Below are 18,861 nucleotides of genomic sequence, written 5' to 3'. Positions count from 1 at the left end.
ATGGGCATATATTTTTGCTCGGTTGCAGGAAAATAGTCCCCTAGGAATATGAGTGGCATAGATAGTTTACTAATAATATTAAGAAAATATATTATGAGCTGTAGCTATATTTCATTAAGCAACGTAAAATTCCCTCCTAAATGGCTAGCTACTATGTCATAATGTTTCGTAAATATTAACTGTTTTTTTACCGAAGTATTCAAATTATTTCTCAAGTGAAAACAAGCTTCTAAACTGTGGGAAAGGCCGATCGTTACTAATTGATATTACGGTTATCAGTTAGTGAAAAAGTATACCAACATTGTCAGTGCCAGAGCAAAAAAAAAGATGTAATATAAACCTTTCCGTTATTGAAAAATTATTTTAAAAGGAGTTATGTGCCTAAAAATGAGATTAAATATTAAAACATTTTTTTATTTTATTTTCAATTAATGTAAATATATTGTGAATAAAGAATAACCTTTAAACAAATAAAATTATTAATTAAAACAAAAATACTAAACTAAAACCGTTACTGTAAACGTACATAAAATATTACACTTGAACAAACACAAGATCCAAAAACATATATATACACCAGTGATATACGACAGTCAATTGCCATTGTTGCCAAACGTACAAATATAACTCAAAAGCACAAGCTAACATTACAATTACGAAACTCCAACCAAATGACCCAACTATACTCTCACCCCTAAAAAGGAGAAAACATTACAAAATCGAAATCACAAAGAACTACACATATACGTACATACAAACAAATCTATTCTGTCCGTCTGTTCGCTCCATAAAAGTATAAATGTAGCGTTTAAGCCTATAACGGTAAAGAAATCAATTTTGAATGTCGTGGTGGCCTAGTGGGTAAAGGACCAACCTCTCAAGTATGAGGGCGCGGGTTCGATCCCAGGTCAGGCAAGCACCAATACAACTTTTCTAAGTTTGTATGTACTTTCTAAGTATTTCTTAGACACCATTGACTGTGTTTCGGATGGCACGTTAAACTGTAGGTCCCGGCTGTCATTGAACATCCTTGGCAGTCGTTACGGGTAGTCAGAAACCAGTAAGTCTGACACCAGTCTAACCAAGGGGTATCGGGTTGCCCGAGTAACTGGGTTGAGGAGGTCAGATAGGCAGTGGCTTCTTGTAAAGCACTGATACTCAGCTGTATCCGGTTAGACTGGAAGCCGACCCCAACATGATTGGGAAAAAGGCTCGGAGGATGGTAAAGAAATCAATTGGTTTATGTTGTGTGTGGGTTGTTAAATAGAAATAGACTCATGGTAATCTTGCAATGTATACTGGCTTCTGTATATCACATAAAGCGACTGTTGTGTTGTCTCAGGTTCGATTCTCAGGTAGGGTTAGTTAAATATTTTAAACTCAGTATATTAATTTTTGTTGTAGCTATAAAACGCTTACTGACAAACTGACCAAAATAAATATTAAAGTCAATTTCTTCAGTGATTTATAACATGCGTTAGTGCGACTCGTTTTTGGCTGGTTTTAAAAAATTGGATAGTTGACTGTAAAGGTCAAAAATAAATTATGTTCTCATATTCATTTAGTAAAACATCTTAAACTAATGTAAGTTTCATTTATCGTTTTTATGGAATAATTAATTGAATTATTTTATTGATAACTATCTTTCCGCCCGCGGTTTCACCCGCGTCCCGAGATAACCCGTAGCCGGATGGTGACAAAAAAGTCCTTCTCCTGGCTCTAAACTACCTCCCTGCACATTTTCAGCTAAATCGGTTCAGCCGTTCTTGAGTTATAAGTGGAGTAACTAACACAACTTTCTTTTATATATATAGATTTAAGCTAAATATGTATACAGTTCAACGAAAAAAATATGTGACGGCTCGCGTCTTCGTACACATAGCATAGAGAGTAGCTGTTTTGACAGTTCACTAAAAGTAATGAATTTGACTCGTTGGAAACAACCGTATTGTGCGTAGCTTTAATATAAACAAAAATATAATAGGAAGTGCATTCCTTCAAGTTGACATGATAACCAACAATCAATCAATTGAATGACATTATGACATAAAAATACTGTTTTTAGTACGAAAACTAGTTAACTATACGTATAATTTACTTTGTTATACTGTAATTGCTGAAAAAGTGCACGCGAATGAATTGATAGACATTTGCACTTATACTGACTAGTTGTGACTTGCGGTTTTAGTCGATGTCCCGTGGAAACTACTTCCCGCAGTCATATAAAAATGAGCCTATATACTACTTTGATGTACATATATCGGGTGTGTCGTTCATAATCACATTAAATGAAATGCGTTAATATACTGGTTAATATATGTCGATTGACACAAAGAAAAAAGAAAAATACGTAAAAATAAAAAAATTGAATTTTTCAAACAAAGTAAATAGAATAAAAATGTGTGAAAATTAGAACACCATATAACAGTCAGTCATTACAAACAACTGAAATTCTCCCTTGAAAACTGACAGCTGTCAACTGATCGAAACATTCGATATTCCTAACTTTATCTCTGCTTTACACATGATGTTGTAAATTATAAAAACGAAAAATGACTCCTGTGGCTAAACCACTGAATGGATTAGGTTATTTTTATTACAATTCGCCATAGAATATCATAAAGTATATGTGATAGGATTTAATGTGATTGTGAACGACACACCCTGTATACATACTACATTACTTAGCCCGGTCAAAGTTTCATGAAAATCCGTTCAGTAAATTTTGTGTAACAAACGTTTACACATCCACACGCTTATAAAATAAGTGTGTTTAAAAAAGAGACATTTTGTTTTAAATGCAAAACAATAATACTGTTTATTATTTCAGTAAAAAATATGAGTTCAGACAGTTATTGATCATGATAATTTAATTTTTCCCTTTTCTAGAATCATTTATTTCAATGCTAAAAGTCTAGGGTGTTATCTAATTTATTTATCTTATCTAGCTAGAAAATATATTTATAATATTTAAAGCGTCATTGAAAGAATTTTTCAAATTGGTCCGATAGGTTCTGAGATTAGCGTGTTCAAGCATATAAAAAAAACGATTTAGCTTTATGATATTACTGTACAAAGACAGAAACCTAGCATTATTTAATGACCTAACTTTTAGGCGATTATCACACTGCCCCGCATGATGCAGCGTAGCGCGTGGATGCGTTTTTTTTTCCGTTGCTTGTAAATATCTCCGTTTGTATGGAAAACACGCATAGTCCAACACACTGAAAATGCATCCACGCGCGTTCATGCGGATCACGCGCATACACGCGGAGAAACATGCACACCCGCGCGTAGGTGCGGGGCGAGACGCAAGGTATGGCACACTGAATCCCGCAGAGCCGCGCGTGATTTTGAATGGGCGTGACGTGTGTGTTTGAAAATGGAACTCGATGAGAGCCGCCGTGCGTGAATTTACAAAACGCATCTACGCGCGTGAGTGCGCGAAAAACCCGCACGATGATGCAGATCTGCACTCCCGCAGGAACGCGCGTAGGTGCGTCCACACGCAAGATGCAGCGTGATGCGGGGCAGTGTGAAGATCACCTTAATGAGTAGTATTATAGCAATTTTGATTAAAAACATTATTTTTTTTTCCGCAGCAATCAGCGCCATCTATCTTCGTAATAACAACACTGCATGTTAGCTTTCACTTGTCACAGATCGAGCGAAGTGAAGCCTTCTTTATGAATCGGTGTTGAGTTTTATACAGAGATGTCTCTCATATGCATTGATTTTATTGGTTTACTGACTTTATTCATTGGAACAAGTAAGTGGTGATGTGACATTTCTTCAAAAATATTGTAAACATTCATACAATTAAATTATTATTAATAATGTATCTCTATAGCTATAGAGAGCGTTTTACAAATATTTTCTTACCAACTTAAATTCTTTACCCACATCGATTTGTCTTCAACTAGCTTTTTCATCCGGGAACAGCACTTCCGGAGCATGGATAAATGTAGCCTATAGCATCAGTAATGTGACTTCTTACTTGTAAAATAATGGTTTCGTAGATTGGGAGAAAAAAGACTTACAAACTCAAAAAGCTCTTTATAAGTATACATTTATCTGCAAAATGGGTCAACCAATTTGAATGACAGTAAGCGCAGATACAGATTGAAACCTGTACAAAAACATTACATAAATTTCATAATTATTTTACCAATACTTCCCCATAATACAGTCATAACCGTGACAAACAACTGTTTAAAATATGAACAAATTAACTATCCATATAAAAGACATCAACGCGAAACGCGTTGAAATCTTTTGTATGAACATTGTAGTTATCTACGTTTTGTGGCTCGCTATAAGGAAAACTCGTCGTAAAGAAAGGCGGAACGGGCTTTGATAGGCATTGTTTTTCACTGAAGGTTATTTCAGGTTATAATATGTGAGGGTTCAGTGAAAATATGAATGAAAGTGAATATAGGGAACAAAGAAAAACTACATGTTGTTTTAAAAGCAACTTTTGCTCGATGATCCCCTCGATTAAAACTGCATCCCGTGGGAACAACTTGCCGCATGTGGATAAAAAGTATCTACTTACAGTGTCCTTTCTCAGGCTATGTGTGTACCTAACATTTGATGTGATTCAATTGTTTAGTAGACGTGAAAGCGCAAATCATAAAGTGATTTTCGCAATTATTATAATAATAAGGATATCCTCACGATGTAAATAAAACTACAAATGATCGACTTTAACATACATTCTTCACCTCATTTAAAAGGAAAACGAAACCAACAAAATAACAATATTAAAATCTCATCGCAAACATCAATATTTACTCACACACACACTCACATCAATACACACATTCATATTTCACATGACTTACATAAAAATACATATATAAACACACATTTACTCACACACACATACTTATCACAGCGATGCCTTATTCACACTCACACAAACACATATTTAACTCAATTTTGACTCACCCACACACACACATACATACAAACATACATACATATTATGTGATGACTTACCCACACATGTAAACGCAAACTCACACTTACATAAACACACATACGTATGTATATTATGACAGTGATGACTTACTCACCGAAAAATGATAATTTCTCTCTCTGTAGAACAGTTTCACTTGGGATGCGCGTGCGCCGGTGACGTCACGCGTCATATGGTGCCGTGGTTAGGTAGGAGGAGTTTGTTATGGGTATTTTGGGTTTGATTCCGGTATTTTAATTTGGGTGAAGTAGCTAGATTAAGATTTTATTTAATTAGTGAATGAGTTCGACAGAGTTCTAATAATGTAATACATTTATTGTACTTACTGTTTCTCGCGGTTTCACCTGCAGAATTGGGAATTTTCTTCCCGTAGCTATACAAAATATAGAGTTTATATTACTCGGATAGGCTAGCTTTCCAACAGTGAAATAATTTTTCGAATCGGAGCCGTAGTTTCGGAGACTTTTTTGGGGGGAAAAATAAACAGACTTGCTTGTAGAGATTTTTTTTAAACACTAGCCTTTTCCACAAGTTTCTCCCCCATCTTATGAATACTGAAAGTGGTCTGTAGTCTTCCTTGATAAGTGGGATAACGTAACAGGAAAAATCTTTCAATATTTCCTTGAAACACAATTACGACTCCCACGAAATTGTTAACATCGCAAGTTTCTCTGCGACAGGCGCCGGCGCCGATCACCTCATCACAGATTAAATGTAGATTTTAATTGAGGAACATTGTGGTATTTTTGTTATTTTATTATTAAATGCTGGAAATCAGTTTTGTAAGTTATCCTTTAGCACACTGGCAATTTTTTTTTTTTTTACAATATATATTCAATGTAAAAAATAACTTTGCTACAGATTTATTATACGTATAGACTTGGACAATGTATAGTAATTCTATCTCGATGGAAGTATTGAGATGAGCACTGATGAGAAATGGTTTTAAGGGTTTTCAGAAACTTTCAAGGAGCAGTCTGGAGTCTGAAAATTGTCAGTGTTACACCACCGTCTCTGAGATATGAATACCCCGAATTACAGGTATAGGAAGAAGTTTCCTCGGGACGTGAGTTAAACCGCAGGAAACAGCTAGTATCAAACAAAAAAAAACAAGCAAACAAACAGAAACACAACATTTTCTGCAAAACGTATAGTTTCGTCATGTGCGTATCGTTTTCACTTCACTAATGAGTTTCTGATGCGCTGGCGCCGATGACGTCACCGATCACAAGAATGTCTACACCACTGTGTGTATGTATGAAAATGTATTCACTGACAAACTAGCATATGTATATTATTATTTATTTATTTACATATTTATTTATCTACGCGTAGTTCGGAAAACACCTTTTTTACATAAATTATTAGTTTAGCATCGTTTAATGACCTAGATATTTTATGTTGTAGCTTCCACTACCGGTATCACTCACGCCTACACTATTTACCGTATATGGATAAAAAGTAGCTTATATTAATTTGGATATATAAGCTAGCTTCTGCCCGCGGTTTCCCGCGTCCCGAATGGTTACAAAAACTATCCTATATCCTTCTCCCGGGTCTAAGCTACCTCCACTCTAATTTTCACCTTAAACGGTTTAACCATTCTTGAGTTATAAAATGTGTACGTATGTCTTATCAAAATACAAACAGTAGTAGAAAGGGTTACGATGTGGTTACAAACCTATATAATGTAAGTCAGCCCAGAGGTTTTTTGTTGCCATGTATTTGGTTTTAAGACTTTTTTATTCATTCTCACATCCTTATAAACTTTCGCATGAATAACATAAGTTTTATACTAGGATGTGCATCATAATCTCGCCTTCCTCAACCGCGTGCGAAACGTTTTCACTTTACTAACGCGATTTTGATGCGCTCGCGTTCATGACGTCATCGTTCAAATCTTGAAGACTGATTGGTTTTTTTATGTTTTCATTTTCAGGTGTTAAGTTCTTCAGTAATAATAACAATATTGTTTAAGGTAGGTGGGAAATCATCAAATGACCCCTCACGCTGTGGGTGCAGCGTGAGGGAATGTCAGACTCTTACTGACTAAATCCCACCATGTTCCTTCTGGAGCTCACAGTGTACTAGATGCCGCGGTAACCTATTTACTCGTGCTGATCAAATTATTATTTCTTTAGCTTTTTTTATCACAATGGATAGTTCCAAAAGCTCATTGCAGACTAGGAATTTAACCAAAAATACTCTAATTTAAAACTAAAATACGGGCCACAAGTCACGAATAATATGATAAAACTGAATTTGTTTGTTGGCGGGCTAATCTTAGGAACATCCAGATTGATTTAAAAAAAATATTTCAATATTAGATAACTTTTTATCAGACTGCAAGATATAGTACCGTCAAAACATAGGTGTAACCGCGGCTAACAGCTATAGTTCGGCCATTCAGAGAATGCGTTCCTGACACGTCGCGATTGAACTGACGACGTAACTACATTCATTGATTATTGATATAATAATGTTGTTTTAATGCTCCTCAATTGTTAAAACGGTAAACAACCAGCAAAAATATTTTTATCGTAACTGCAACGCCATTGCAAAGTTACGTCGTCAGTTCAATCGCGACGTGTCAGGAACGCATTCTCTGAATGGCCGAACTATAGTACACACATAATTAGCTAAAGTAAAGCTGACATGAGAGAAATATCACGTAGTATAGGTAAGTGCGAATTATCGCATCTAGCGGTAACTATTAAAGTAGACTTTACATCTAGGAAGTCTGTTATTTCTTTGTCTATAATAATATTATAAAGAGGATTTTTTGGTTTGTTTGTTTCAGGATTCGTAACTTCTAAAAAATTTTTTTACTGCTAGGAAGCCACCGTAGTGCGTAGTTTCAAACCTAATATTTAATGTAGATCTTCGTCTATCTACATGAATATCTGTATTCTAATTGTTATATAGCAGGTCTGCTGAAAGTGATTTCATTAGAACAACTCGCTGTACTATATAATTGATTGTTCTTCTTCTGTCATGTGTACGTAAAGTTGAAAAAAAATAATTACCTATAAGATTTAATTCTTATGTAGCTATCTACATTGTACATTTCAGTGTAGACATCACTTAATAATCAATGTTTTAACATGTCATGAATCGGAGCTCACTTATTAAAGACTAACGGTACATTTTATAGCCTAATGACCAATTTATACTAGCTCCACAAATCTACACTTGTATGCTAGTATACCTACTATCAATCTGTAGATTTTGTTTAAACGCGGTAATCTCAGAAACTACTGGATTTATTTGTTCTGAACCTTCTCCAATTTTAAGTCCGTTAAAAAGGCTAAGCCTTGTCTCAGAAAGGCGGACAAACATTCCAGCTTTTTAAGAAATAACTAAACTTTCTTTTGTAAATAGTCACGATGTATAATGTCATAACATTATTTCTCGAGCATAATTGCCATGATTGCCAAAAAAAGATGGTCCATTACTTGAAATACAGAAAGTTTATTTTTATATCATAACAAACCTCATAAAACCTCACTCGTTATTCATTGATTGAAGAAAAAGCAATAGGTATCGATCCATTAACGTCCGTTTCTGTTATCTGTTATTTTTCTTACCAGAGATACTAATTCCTATCTCTGGTAACCAAATCAAAAGATAGATAGCATACTGGGAACGGGGGTAAAACAACACCAATCATCTATAATCGATTACTACCCGAGTGACGGATCTCTAACAAATAATAAGCGCATCGGAGCTATTTATTAAATTTTTCCACAACATACTTTCCGATACGATGCGAAAACGTGAAATGTCGCTTTGGACGAGAACTATAATAATCGTGACAGCGCGACCGCCTGCCTTCCGACTCGTTTCGAGAAAACAAGCCCGTAGCTGGCAGTATAAACCCAACAGCCTTAGCCACAACACGGCTGCTAAAAAAAAAACAAAAACAGCATTCAAAAATCGAACGCTTTATAGTCATTTTTAAACAAGTTCCCGACGAAAGAGGACGCGTTTTACAGTTGTATTTTTTAATAAAATTGAATTAAGTGGAGTTTTTTTAATTTTAGTTCTAGTTATTTGTTGAGTGAAAGTGATTTCTTATTGAAAAGTGAAAGGCGTTGTGGCAGGTGAGTGTAGGGTCCTCGAAATCTTGTTTAGTTTAATCTGGTTAGATGCGGAGAAATGTTAGCCGAAGATTCTTTGGAAGTGATGTGCCCTACATTAGGATAATGTTGATGCAGAGGTGTTTGGTTTAATCCGAGGTTTGGAGAGTAAGACCTTTTTGATGAGTAACTTTTATGAAGACGAGTGGTTTTTCCCGCGTCCTATGGAAACTTCTTCTCGTTCCCGTATAAAATATGGCTTAGGGGGTAAGTGTAACTGCCCGACAGTGAAAAAATTTTTCAAATTGGCTCTCTAGTTTCGAAGCCTTTGGGATACAAACAAAATGTTACCCTTTTCAATATTAATTACCTAGTGGAGAGGTGTTGTTGTCCTTCAGTTTATTTTTATGTTCTTCACGATTCTAAATAATTGTATGCATCAATACTTATTTAACTGTAATACTATTTATTATGTTATTTACTAAAAGAGTTCCTATGGAGTTTCATGCTCATTCTCCAAAGGAAACTACTATGGGAGTGTAGGTACGATTAGATGAAAACTATGACAAAAATACTAAATAGGTACATCTAAATAAAACAATACACACGAAAGTCTAGATACTGACAAAAGGGAATAGGCTTTTTATCCGCATGCGGTAAGGGGTTCACTTGACACACAGGTGGAACCACGGAAGACAACTACTTTTCCCAATAAAAAATAGAGCATCAAAACAAAACCGCAACCAATCGAATGAAACTTGAATTTCCCAAATCAATCATAATCAAAATTACAGCCGTTAGTTGATGACCTTGACTAATAGTTTGATTGAACTTGACTCACAAGTCATCGGTCTGCGTCAATAATAATAAAGATTGATCGCGTTTTCAATAGAAAGTTAGTGAAAACATTTTAATGATGAAAAAAAATCTTGCCAAAACTCTCAACACGTAACTGTTACTATAATATATTTTAATACTGTATTACAAATGTATTTTTGGTCAGAATAAAATAAATAATTAAGGATCGATCATAAGTATGAGCTTGGCGCTGTAAGCCCGTGGATGGGTGACCACTTTGTCTTAACGAATTAATCCATATTTTGGAAGGCATGTGAACGTCTTCAGCTGTCGTTACGGGTAGTCAGAAGGCAAAAAGTCTTTCGAAAGAGTTTGCCTAGATAACTGGGCTACTGCCCATACTCCTAGACTTGAACTGTTGTAACATCCTCTAGGTTTGAATCAAAGCTCTTGTCTTGGCTGAAAAGATTGCACAATGGTTGCAGAATCCACAAACCAAATGTCGACAACCTCGTGAGCTAAATAGGAATGACTAATTACTTGTCATGCTGAAAAAAATATACTTTTAAAATTCTAGCCTATTCAACAATTTTTCAAAACGGACAATCATACAAACTCATTTGTAACGGTAATTAGTTTTCACGAGTCGTCTAAGAAAAAATAAAAACAAAATGAATAATATTCAGAGACAAAAGATTTTGTTTTTAACATTTGAAGTTTAACTTTCTACGCTGCATACAAAAGAGTGTTCTATTTTGCCTAACCTTATGCTTACTAATATTATAAATGCGAAAGTAATTTTGTGTCTGTCTGTCGCTCTTTTGTGCCAAGACCGGTAGCTATAGTCTTTAAAAAAACATGAAACACGTAATTTAACTGTTATTTGGTACACATATACCAAGTGTAAAGCCTGAGAAAGGACATAGGATAGTTTTTATCCGGATGCGGAAAGTAGTTACCTCGGAACGCTGGTCCAACCTTCCTCGATAAGTCTAAGACTGGATTATTTTTCAAATCCTTCCAAAAAAGTTCTTGAGATTAGACCGTTCAAGCAAACAAACTCTTCAGTTTCATAATATTAATGTAAATGCGCATGGCAGTAGCTGTCTAGAATGCAAATTAACTAATTTGCAAGTATAAAGTTTAAATCAGTAGCTTATTGGTAGGCACCTGAATTGTTTTCCGTTCTGTAATCAATTACCATGTTACGGAATATATTAGGTTAATATTTAAGAAGTCGTGTAGAACAAACGTGCAAAAGTATCCGTATTTTATTATTCTTATTCTTTATTGCACAGTTAACAATACATAATATTTTTTTTTTATTATTATTATAAATTATAAATTATCTTAGGGTGCGTCCACATCTGGCGAATGCGCCGCGAATGCGCAGCACGCGAGCCGATCGCGAGCTGTCCGCGAGCTGCGCGCGTGCATTTTTGTTCGTGCGCCGCTTCTGCGCCGCCCGCGCGCAGCTCGCGCGCGACCTAAGCGCCGCACGCGAGCGGCGCGCAGGCGGCGCGCGACGTCTGCCATCTTCGATAGTACTGAGCCAATATACGGAACTGTAAGGGCGAGAACTGATTGCGCGCAGATCGCGCGCCGCTCGCGCGCTCTATACGAGCCTTGCGTGAGTTGCGCTAAAGAGGCGCACCGAACTATTGCAGTGACTGCACGCGCGCAGCTCGCGGACAGCTCGCGATCGGCTCGCGTGCTGCGCATTCGCGGCGCATTCGCCAGATGTAGACGCACCCTTACAGACAGCGGTTCCACCCACGCCACGTCCCGCAATTGGTCATCGCGCAATTGGTCAATAAGTAACACATAGCCTTCCTCAGTAAACAGGCTCTGGCTACCTAACATGATGTATTTATTCAAATCAAACAAATGGTTCCTTCCCGTTACAAATTAGCACGTTTAAACAAATAAACAAACTCTTGAACTTTGTAATAAACTAGCTGTTTTCTGCGATTTCACCCTTGTCCCGTGGGAAACTTATTCCCGTACCGTGACAAAATATAGCCTATGTTACTCGGGAACACTCTAGCTTCCAACAGCGTAAGATTTTTTCAAATCTATCTATAAGTTTCGGAGCCTTTGCCTTTTAGGCTACAAACAACCTTTTTTTCTCCTCGTTATTATATTAGTATAGAGGTTATTAATTTAGAAATCAACATTCAAATAGTTCTGATGACAACATTGACGAATGACTCCGTTTTGTCTGACGTCGTCGGGTCGAGACCTACAAGACAAGCGGGCCGTGAGGCTTTCGCTTGTATTAATAGCAGCCTGCATAGCTTAATTACTGCGGTAATTAGAGGAAATGGCTGTGGATTCAATTTAGAGTTTTAAGGTATTCTACATTAAGCCAGATTTCTTTGTTTTATCCTTGTTAGTATGAAATTACTTTATCGTCGTCTGACTAGCCATTTCTTAACTATAGATATTTGCTGGCTTCCAGTCTAACCTGGTACAGCTGAGTACCCTTGCCCATAAAAGCTAATGCATATCTGACCTCCTAAATCCAATTACCTCGACACCCGTTACCCTTTGGTTGTCAGAATGTCTGGCTTCTGACTACCCGTACCGGTTGCCAAAGATATTCAAATTTTAAAATTGATGGGCAATTTAACGTCCCTTCCGAAATACGGAAGAACTCGTCATTATCTATACGGATATTTTAGGCTGAAGAGTTTGAGTACTCCTGAAATACTGGACCGACTCCAAAAATTATTTCAATGTCAGTTATTCCATTTATCAAATAAGGCAGGCTAGAATTACAAGTTTCTAAGGGATGTGGGTGAATCTGCTGGAGGTAGTTGGTTGTTAGTGGTACAGCTGAGGGTGATTTTAAAAAAGAAGCAGAAAGGAAAAAAAGATAATATAAAAAATCTAACACCACTTTCTATCATTTCCAGCTAAAATCTTCTACAAAGGCGTCGAGACAGCCCACGCTATGTCATTCTACCGCACTTTGGCGCCATGTCAACGGTGAACCATGACGCACCATGGCATTACCATAGACAAAGAGACCACGACCGGCGCGCGCGCAGCCTGACGGGTGGAACAAGATGGCGGCTCGGGTGGTTGGTGCCTCTCGTCGTTTTGAATTTTGTGGCCACTGTTGGGGGTGAATGTAGGTATTAAATGTGTTTTTTTTATGTGTCCATTAGCTTTAAGTACCTTTAAGAACACTTTGCGTGTCTGTCTATCAGTTTATCTAACACAGCATCTAAGTAACTAATGGTACAATGTTGTAAGCATGTTTATGTCTAAGCAACCGTTTATGTGACTTTTCATAAATTATCCCCGCTCCATTTTTATGACTAAATTGATCTTCCAATGAGTCCAAATGCGAGAATACAAAAATACTCGATGTTTTACTTATTTCTACCCCTACATAACTTATTTTTTTATTTACACATCTTTCACTTCGTACTTTTTTTACTTTTTATTCCTTTATTTCAGGCTACTAGGGCCCATAGAAATACAAATATCTACATACCTTACCCATTCTTATTAATTATAAAACCAAAAAGACTTAATGTAAAAACTGGCAATGTTCTAAAATTCCATCAATAGCAATCTTATTGTCTTTGATTTTTCTTTTTTTTTTCAGCACTGACAAGTCGCATGCTAGCCTCCATCCTCGGCTACCCCAGTACCTGCAGCCTAGGATCAGAGGTCCGGCCATGCACCCTGACCCTCTCGTGCTGGCTTCGAGGGGGGACCAGAGTGAGGGGGTGTGGAGGCAGCTGGCTGTTCTCATGCTGCGTGCCTCCTGAGGCTAGCAGGAATGATGGGATGGATAACAGGTATTGAGCAGAAGTATCTTCTATTACAGGAGTAGGTCGGAATTTAACTTGAAATCCGTGTTTCGCAAGGGTGATTATTACGTATAAGCTTCCGCCAGCGGTTTCACACTTATCTTGTAGTAACTACTCCGCGCACATGGAGAAAAATCCTTTCTCAAACGCTAGGCTATCATATCTGTGTGCCAAATAGTCCTCACGCAAACATACTGCTATGTCAATATTTTCTCTTTTTTAATATCTGGACTATTGTGAACTTAATTTATAGTAACTACTCGTAGCCTCAAGCAAAGTTCTGGTCAAGAAGACAAGATCAGTACGAACTAATGAGCAAAGGCTCAAAAAGCTAACTTAAGGACGACATGGCGCGCATTGTATCACTGATCGCTGCGGTTTACTATGTGTGCCCAGTAGCTTCTGATATCGTAATGTTTGGATTTAATTTTTTATTTCAGCATACCATCATCAGAATGGAAGTACAAGGTGGTGCCGCCGAAGCTGCGTCAAGTACCACAGCGCAGCGTGGTGCCAGCCAACGTGTTCCGAAGGAGAGCTGATGATGAAGTGGCACAGGTATACCTGAATTTATTCTTCTATTATGAGGACCAGCAGTTCTTGTAGTGCTGACATTATAATTATTCTTGGCTGTCCCACTGCAGGAGATATATATCTTCTCATGCGGAAAATGTTTTTACATGTTATTTATTTATTTTTCTACATACATTTACCATTACAGGCTACCCTAATGCGATAAATGCGCCTTAATTGTGATTTCAGGATAATCTAAAAAAAAGTAGCAAGCCTTATTTTGACAAGACTTTTACTGGCAGATAGCTGATCTAATAAGGAGTAGCTCAGGCTCAGTATTAGGGTCCAGGATGTAGTTCCCTTTGAACGTGGTTAAAACGTGGGAAACAGCCAGTCTAAAATAAGTTTAGAGATTAAAGCCACGAAAGCGTGACAGGCAGACAAAGTTACTTTCACATTTATGATTTTAGACTGAAAGATATGAACAGCTAAAATATGTAGCGGTGTAATCAAAACACTGAACTTATTACAAAGTACCTAATGTTAAATTCAAATCCTACTTTCCATCTCTGGATAAAAAGTACCCTATCCTTTCTCAAGCTCGATACTACCTGTGTACCTGTCATTCAACCTTTTGTATGCCGCTGATATACGCGAGAAAGAAATTATTGTTCATAATTAGCGCTATTATTGCATAACTTAAATCTGTTCACTACATAATAGTCTTATCGAGGCAGACAAAGCTACTTTCTCACTTTTGATATTGAGTAAGGAATACATAATCATTTTTCGTTACAACAATCATTTTTCGTGACATAGGCTTGACTCATTAATTTTTTTATTATTATAAAATTTTTTTCGTCTTCTTCCAGGTAGACTGTGGCCTGTCTTCCACGCAGATGATACAGAAGAGGATCATAGGAGGCAGGGAGGCGAGGTTCGCGGAGTTCCCCTGGCAAGCGCACGTCAGGATATCCGAGTTCCAGTGCGGTGGTGTTCTTGGTACGTTTAAAACATTAGTAAAGCTCGCCAAACTATTATATTTATTTATTTTGTTATATAACTTATGTACACACTGTAAATAACAATAACAAATGGTATAATAAAATTGAGTACAAATATACCAGCAGACTTGCGAAAGGAAATGTGAGGAAGAAACATGTAGACAGACAATAGTGTGCGAGAGTTAAAAGATATGTTAAAAGATATGTTAAATCCAGATGTATATGTAGGTAATATATGGTGGTTCGTAATTAATTTCCGAGTGGTCGCTGATCGCAGCGACTTGCGCGATAATCCAAGGCGCCAATAAGTTCGGTATGAACTATATCTGTTCTAACGCTATATAAAATGCTTTATAAGAACTTAGGTGTGTAATTCGCATTGCCTATGTAGAGTGATAAGATTACACACTTGTTGACTATTCCACGATTTGAAGTGTGTGAATACTTCATAGCAATATAGTATTGGGGCGCGTCATTTTAGCTTAGACGAGGCATATATTGTGTGTCGAATATTCTTTCAGTTTAGACCATGTTTAGACCTAAGGACCGAAAAGCATAAACCGATTTGACAGCCCACAATGTCTCTACACAAACTTGGTAAAGCCAAGGCAGACTCTCCCTTTCACTAGCATTTTATCTAGCTTCCTTCTTCTTTTCAACTCACTTAAACTTATTCTTATATTTGCAGTATCTCGTTGGTACGTGGCGACGGCGGCTCATTGCGTGTCGCGCGCGCGGCCGCGGGACATCGCCGTGTGGCTGGGAGCTCTGGATACCAGTGCTGGTGCGAGTACTGCTAGGAAACTGGGGTAACATCTGTTTTCTTTATAGCTTATGTTAAAGAGAAGAGGTTTTTTTTGTGTTTGCACCTTAAAAGGTCCGAAATTGCCGAACTGGTTCGAAAAACGATTCACTCTTGAGAAGCTAGGTACCCTAGAGTTCGACAATGGGGGACTGGACGCCATAGACTCCCAGACCCCCACCACTTAGGCGAGGTCGGAGTGCCGCTGGGCCTCTTTAGTGGGTAAACCGGGAACGTCTTTACTGCGGAGTCCCACATACCCCTCTCCCGTCCCCCGACGGGAAAGGAAGCCACAAAAAAAGGTACCTTAGTGTAATCATAGCAAGTAAATAGGCACTATCTCCGGGAGTCCTCGGCTTGGTATATTTTATCCGATTTCGGGTTCAAGTTCCTCAGGACGCGGGTGAAACTGTGAGAAACAGCTTGTTGTTACTAGTAAGAACTTTAGTTAGGGAACTTATTCTAAATCCGAGTAACTGTAGTTTCTTCTAAATAATGCTCAGTAGTTTTTGCAAAACATAGTTTCTGTGGACAGAGAGAATATAGTTATAGAACAGTGGTTATTTATTTGAGTGTTGGAAAAGGTAAACACTAAGGTATCCTTTAACGCGGTTTATCTAAATAATTAGGACCAGCTAAGTGCCCACTTTTTTATACAATCTCTTCATTCAATTTTCTATCCACAGGGTCGTCCAAAAAATCCTTCACCCTCTTTTCCAATTTCGTATGACGCAACCGGACCGTTACGACATCGCCTTACTGAAGCTATCCCGGCCCATCACCTATACTACTCATATCCTCCCGATCTGCCTGCCGGAGAGGGATATGGAGTTACGAGGGAGGGCTGGAGTGATAGCAGGATGGGGGAAGACGGATGCGAGTACAGGACATACGGGAACTAATATGTTGAGGTCCGCTACTGTGCCTATACTTAGTAAGTTGGTGTTTTGTTTTAGTTTTAATACTGAAATGCCCCTCTATTTTAAGGACTGTTCAAAAATCATACTATGTTTGTCACGGTTACGTTTATTGCTTCAACAGGAGGAGTTTTAAGTGAGACTTAAGTTCCAAAGAATCTGGTAGCAACAAGATTTTAACAAACTTCAATCAATATTTATTTATTTGATCCTTATAGTAAACAGCGAGCTTGCATCTCTTAAATGTGTATTTATATAGTTTGTAGTGATGGTTCTACCGTAGTGGATATTATGGGCACGCCCACAACCCTAATCTACACTTGGTACGTCACGCTTCTTCTTTTTATGTACTCTCCTACATACTCCCTTATGTACGTACTCCCCCTTGTACTCTCTTATACATATCCTCTACGCATCATGTAGTTTATGTGTCTGTGATTTTATTATAAAAATTGTGATCTAATATTAAAAATCAATTCGTTCTCGTAAGATACTCCTAGATAAAGACTGAACAAAACTATTGTTTCCCACAGGCAAAGAGCAGTGCATTAATTGGCACAGGAGTAAGCAGATCTCAGTGGAGATACATTCCGAGATGATCTGCGCCGGACATTCCGATGGACACCAAGATGCATGCTTAGGTAACTGCTCATAAGTTCCTGTAAATTCGAATTTGAACTTCTAGAAATATTTATAAGAAGGATTTTAAGCTGATAGTGGTAGACACATATCTTACGGAATGTTCACTTGGAGACAAGACGGATCGGATTTTTGTACGATATGGTTCAGAGAGTATGTACGTGGTAGATCTGCAAACCGAAAGAACGGGTGAATATATCTACATATCTAAGTTATACTGTATCCTGCGAAAATCTCATCCAGTATTGTCGCCGTGGAAAGTAGCGTTATAAGGTTTAGGATACCGTCTGGTAGTTCGGTATCTAATCTATGTTAACTGTGATATAACAGAAAACTCAGTATAAGTAATTTAATTTAAAACACCTATCGCTTTTCTTCCATCAGGAGACTCCGGTGGCCCCCTCATAGTATCAGACAACGGTCGCTACTACCTAGTGGGGATCACATCAGCCGGCTTCGGCTGCGGAGTGGACCATCAGCCGGGGATCTACCACAACGTGAAGGTCACCAGCACCTGGATCCGCGGCGTCGTGGCTGAACATATCAACTATATTGACTTTTAGACTAGATGGAGTTGACCGTGCTTATGATTTCTTGGACTTGACTGAACTTTAAGGTTCCAAAAATGTTGTTGTAACAAATCTTCGAGATCAACTATTTATTGACTTTAAGACCTTCATAAGGCTCAAATACTACGTAAAAATACATTATTCGTCGGTATGTATCGTCTACACTGTAGAATGTACAGAATGTAGACTCTACAGGGTTTACCAGCATAGCTTAACAACGCTCAGAGCCCTAGTATAAGAAGGTCAGAGTTTTCCTACTCGAACTGGTTGACATGAAATCTTAACGATTACACTGTTGGGAAGCTGAAATATTTTTTAATGAAATTTAAAAAAAAATGATAAACAAACAGTACAAAATATAAGTGATGAAGAAAACGAAACGTCAACTTTATTTCAAAGATGCTATTTAAAAGTTTGAAAGCCGGGCCGTAAAAGATTGTCACACAATTTGAGACTGAAATCGAGTCTATTCTTGCACAAAAAAAGAAGACTATGATAAAGATTGACTTTCAACCTTGCAAGAAGATGAAGAAGATAAGTGATAATGCGTGTACTTAAATTTTTGTAATGACAAAATGATATATAAACGGAATACTTTATTGAAATCTGTAAAATACTCTCATGTAAATGTTTATCACTGTATATTTAATACCTACTTATATCTTAAGTTAGCGATCGAGCTTGATCTAATCGAGCCTAGGGCTCAAGGCGATTGCAAGGCAGTGTACACTA

The 18,861-nt window shown here is 37.5% G+C and overlaps 1 protein-coding gene across 1 annotated transcript; it reads left to right on the top strand.

Moving 5' to 3' along the window:
* The first annotated feature begins 12,797 nt into the window (after nt 1-12,797).
* LOC124643391 (trypsin-1) lies at nt 12,798-18,643 on the top strand. Its single transcript, XM_047182372.1, has 8 exons — nt 12,798-12,994; nt 13,478-13,673; nt 14,126-14,243; nt 15,071-15,200; nt 15,891-16,011; nt 16,691-16,938; nt 17,455-17,562; nt 17,945-18,643. The coding sequence occupies exons 1-8, from the start codon at nt 12,841-12,843 to the stop codon at nt 18,121-18,123; spliced, it is 1,254 nt and encodes a 417-aa protein (XP_047038328.1). The 5' UTR covers nt 12,798-12,840; the 3' UTR covers nt 18,124-18,643.
* Nucleotides 18,644-18,861: the final 218 nt, after the last annotated feature.

The sequence above is a fragment of the Helicoverpa zea genome, chromosome 27 (assembly GCF_022581195.2).
Source record: "Helicoverpa zea isolate HzStark_Cry1AcR chromosome 27, ilHelZeax1.1, whole genome shotgun sequence".
Classification (NCBI taxonomy): Eukaryota; Metazoa; Arthropoda; class Insecta; order Lepidoptera; family Noctuidae; genus Helicoverpa; species Helicoverpa zea.
This window is presented reverse-complemented; position numbering and strand designations above follow the sequence as displayed.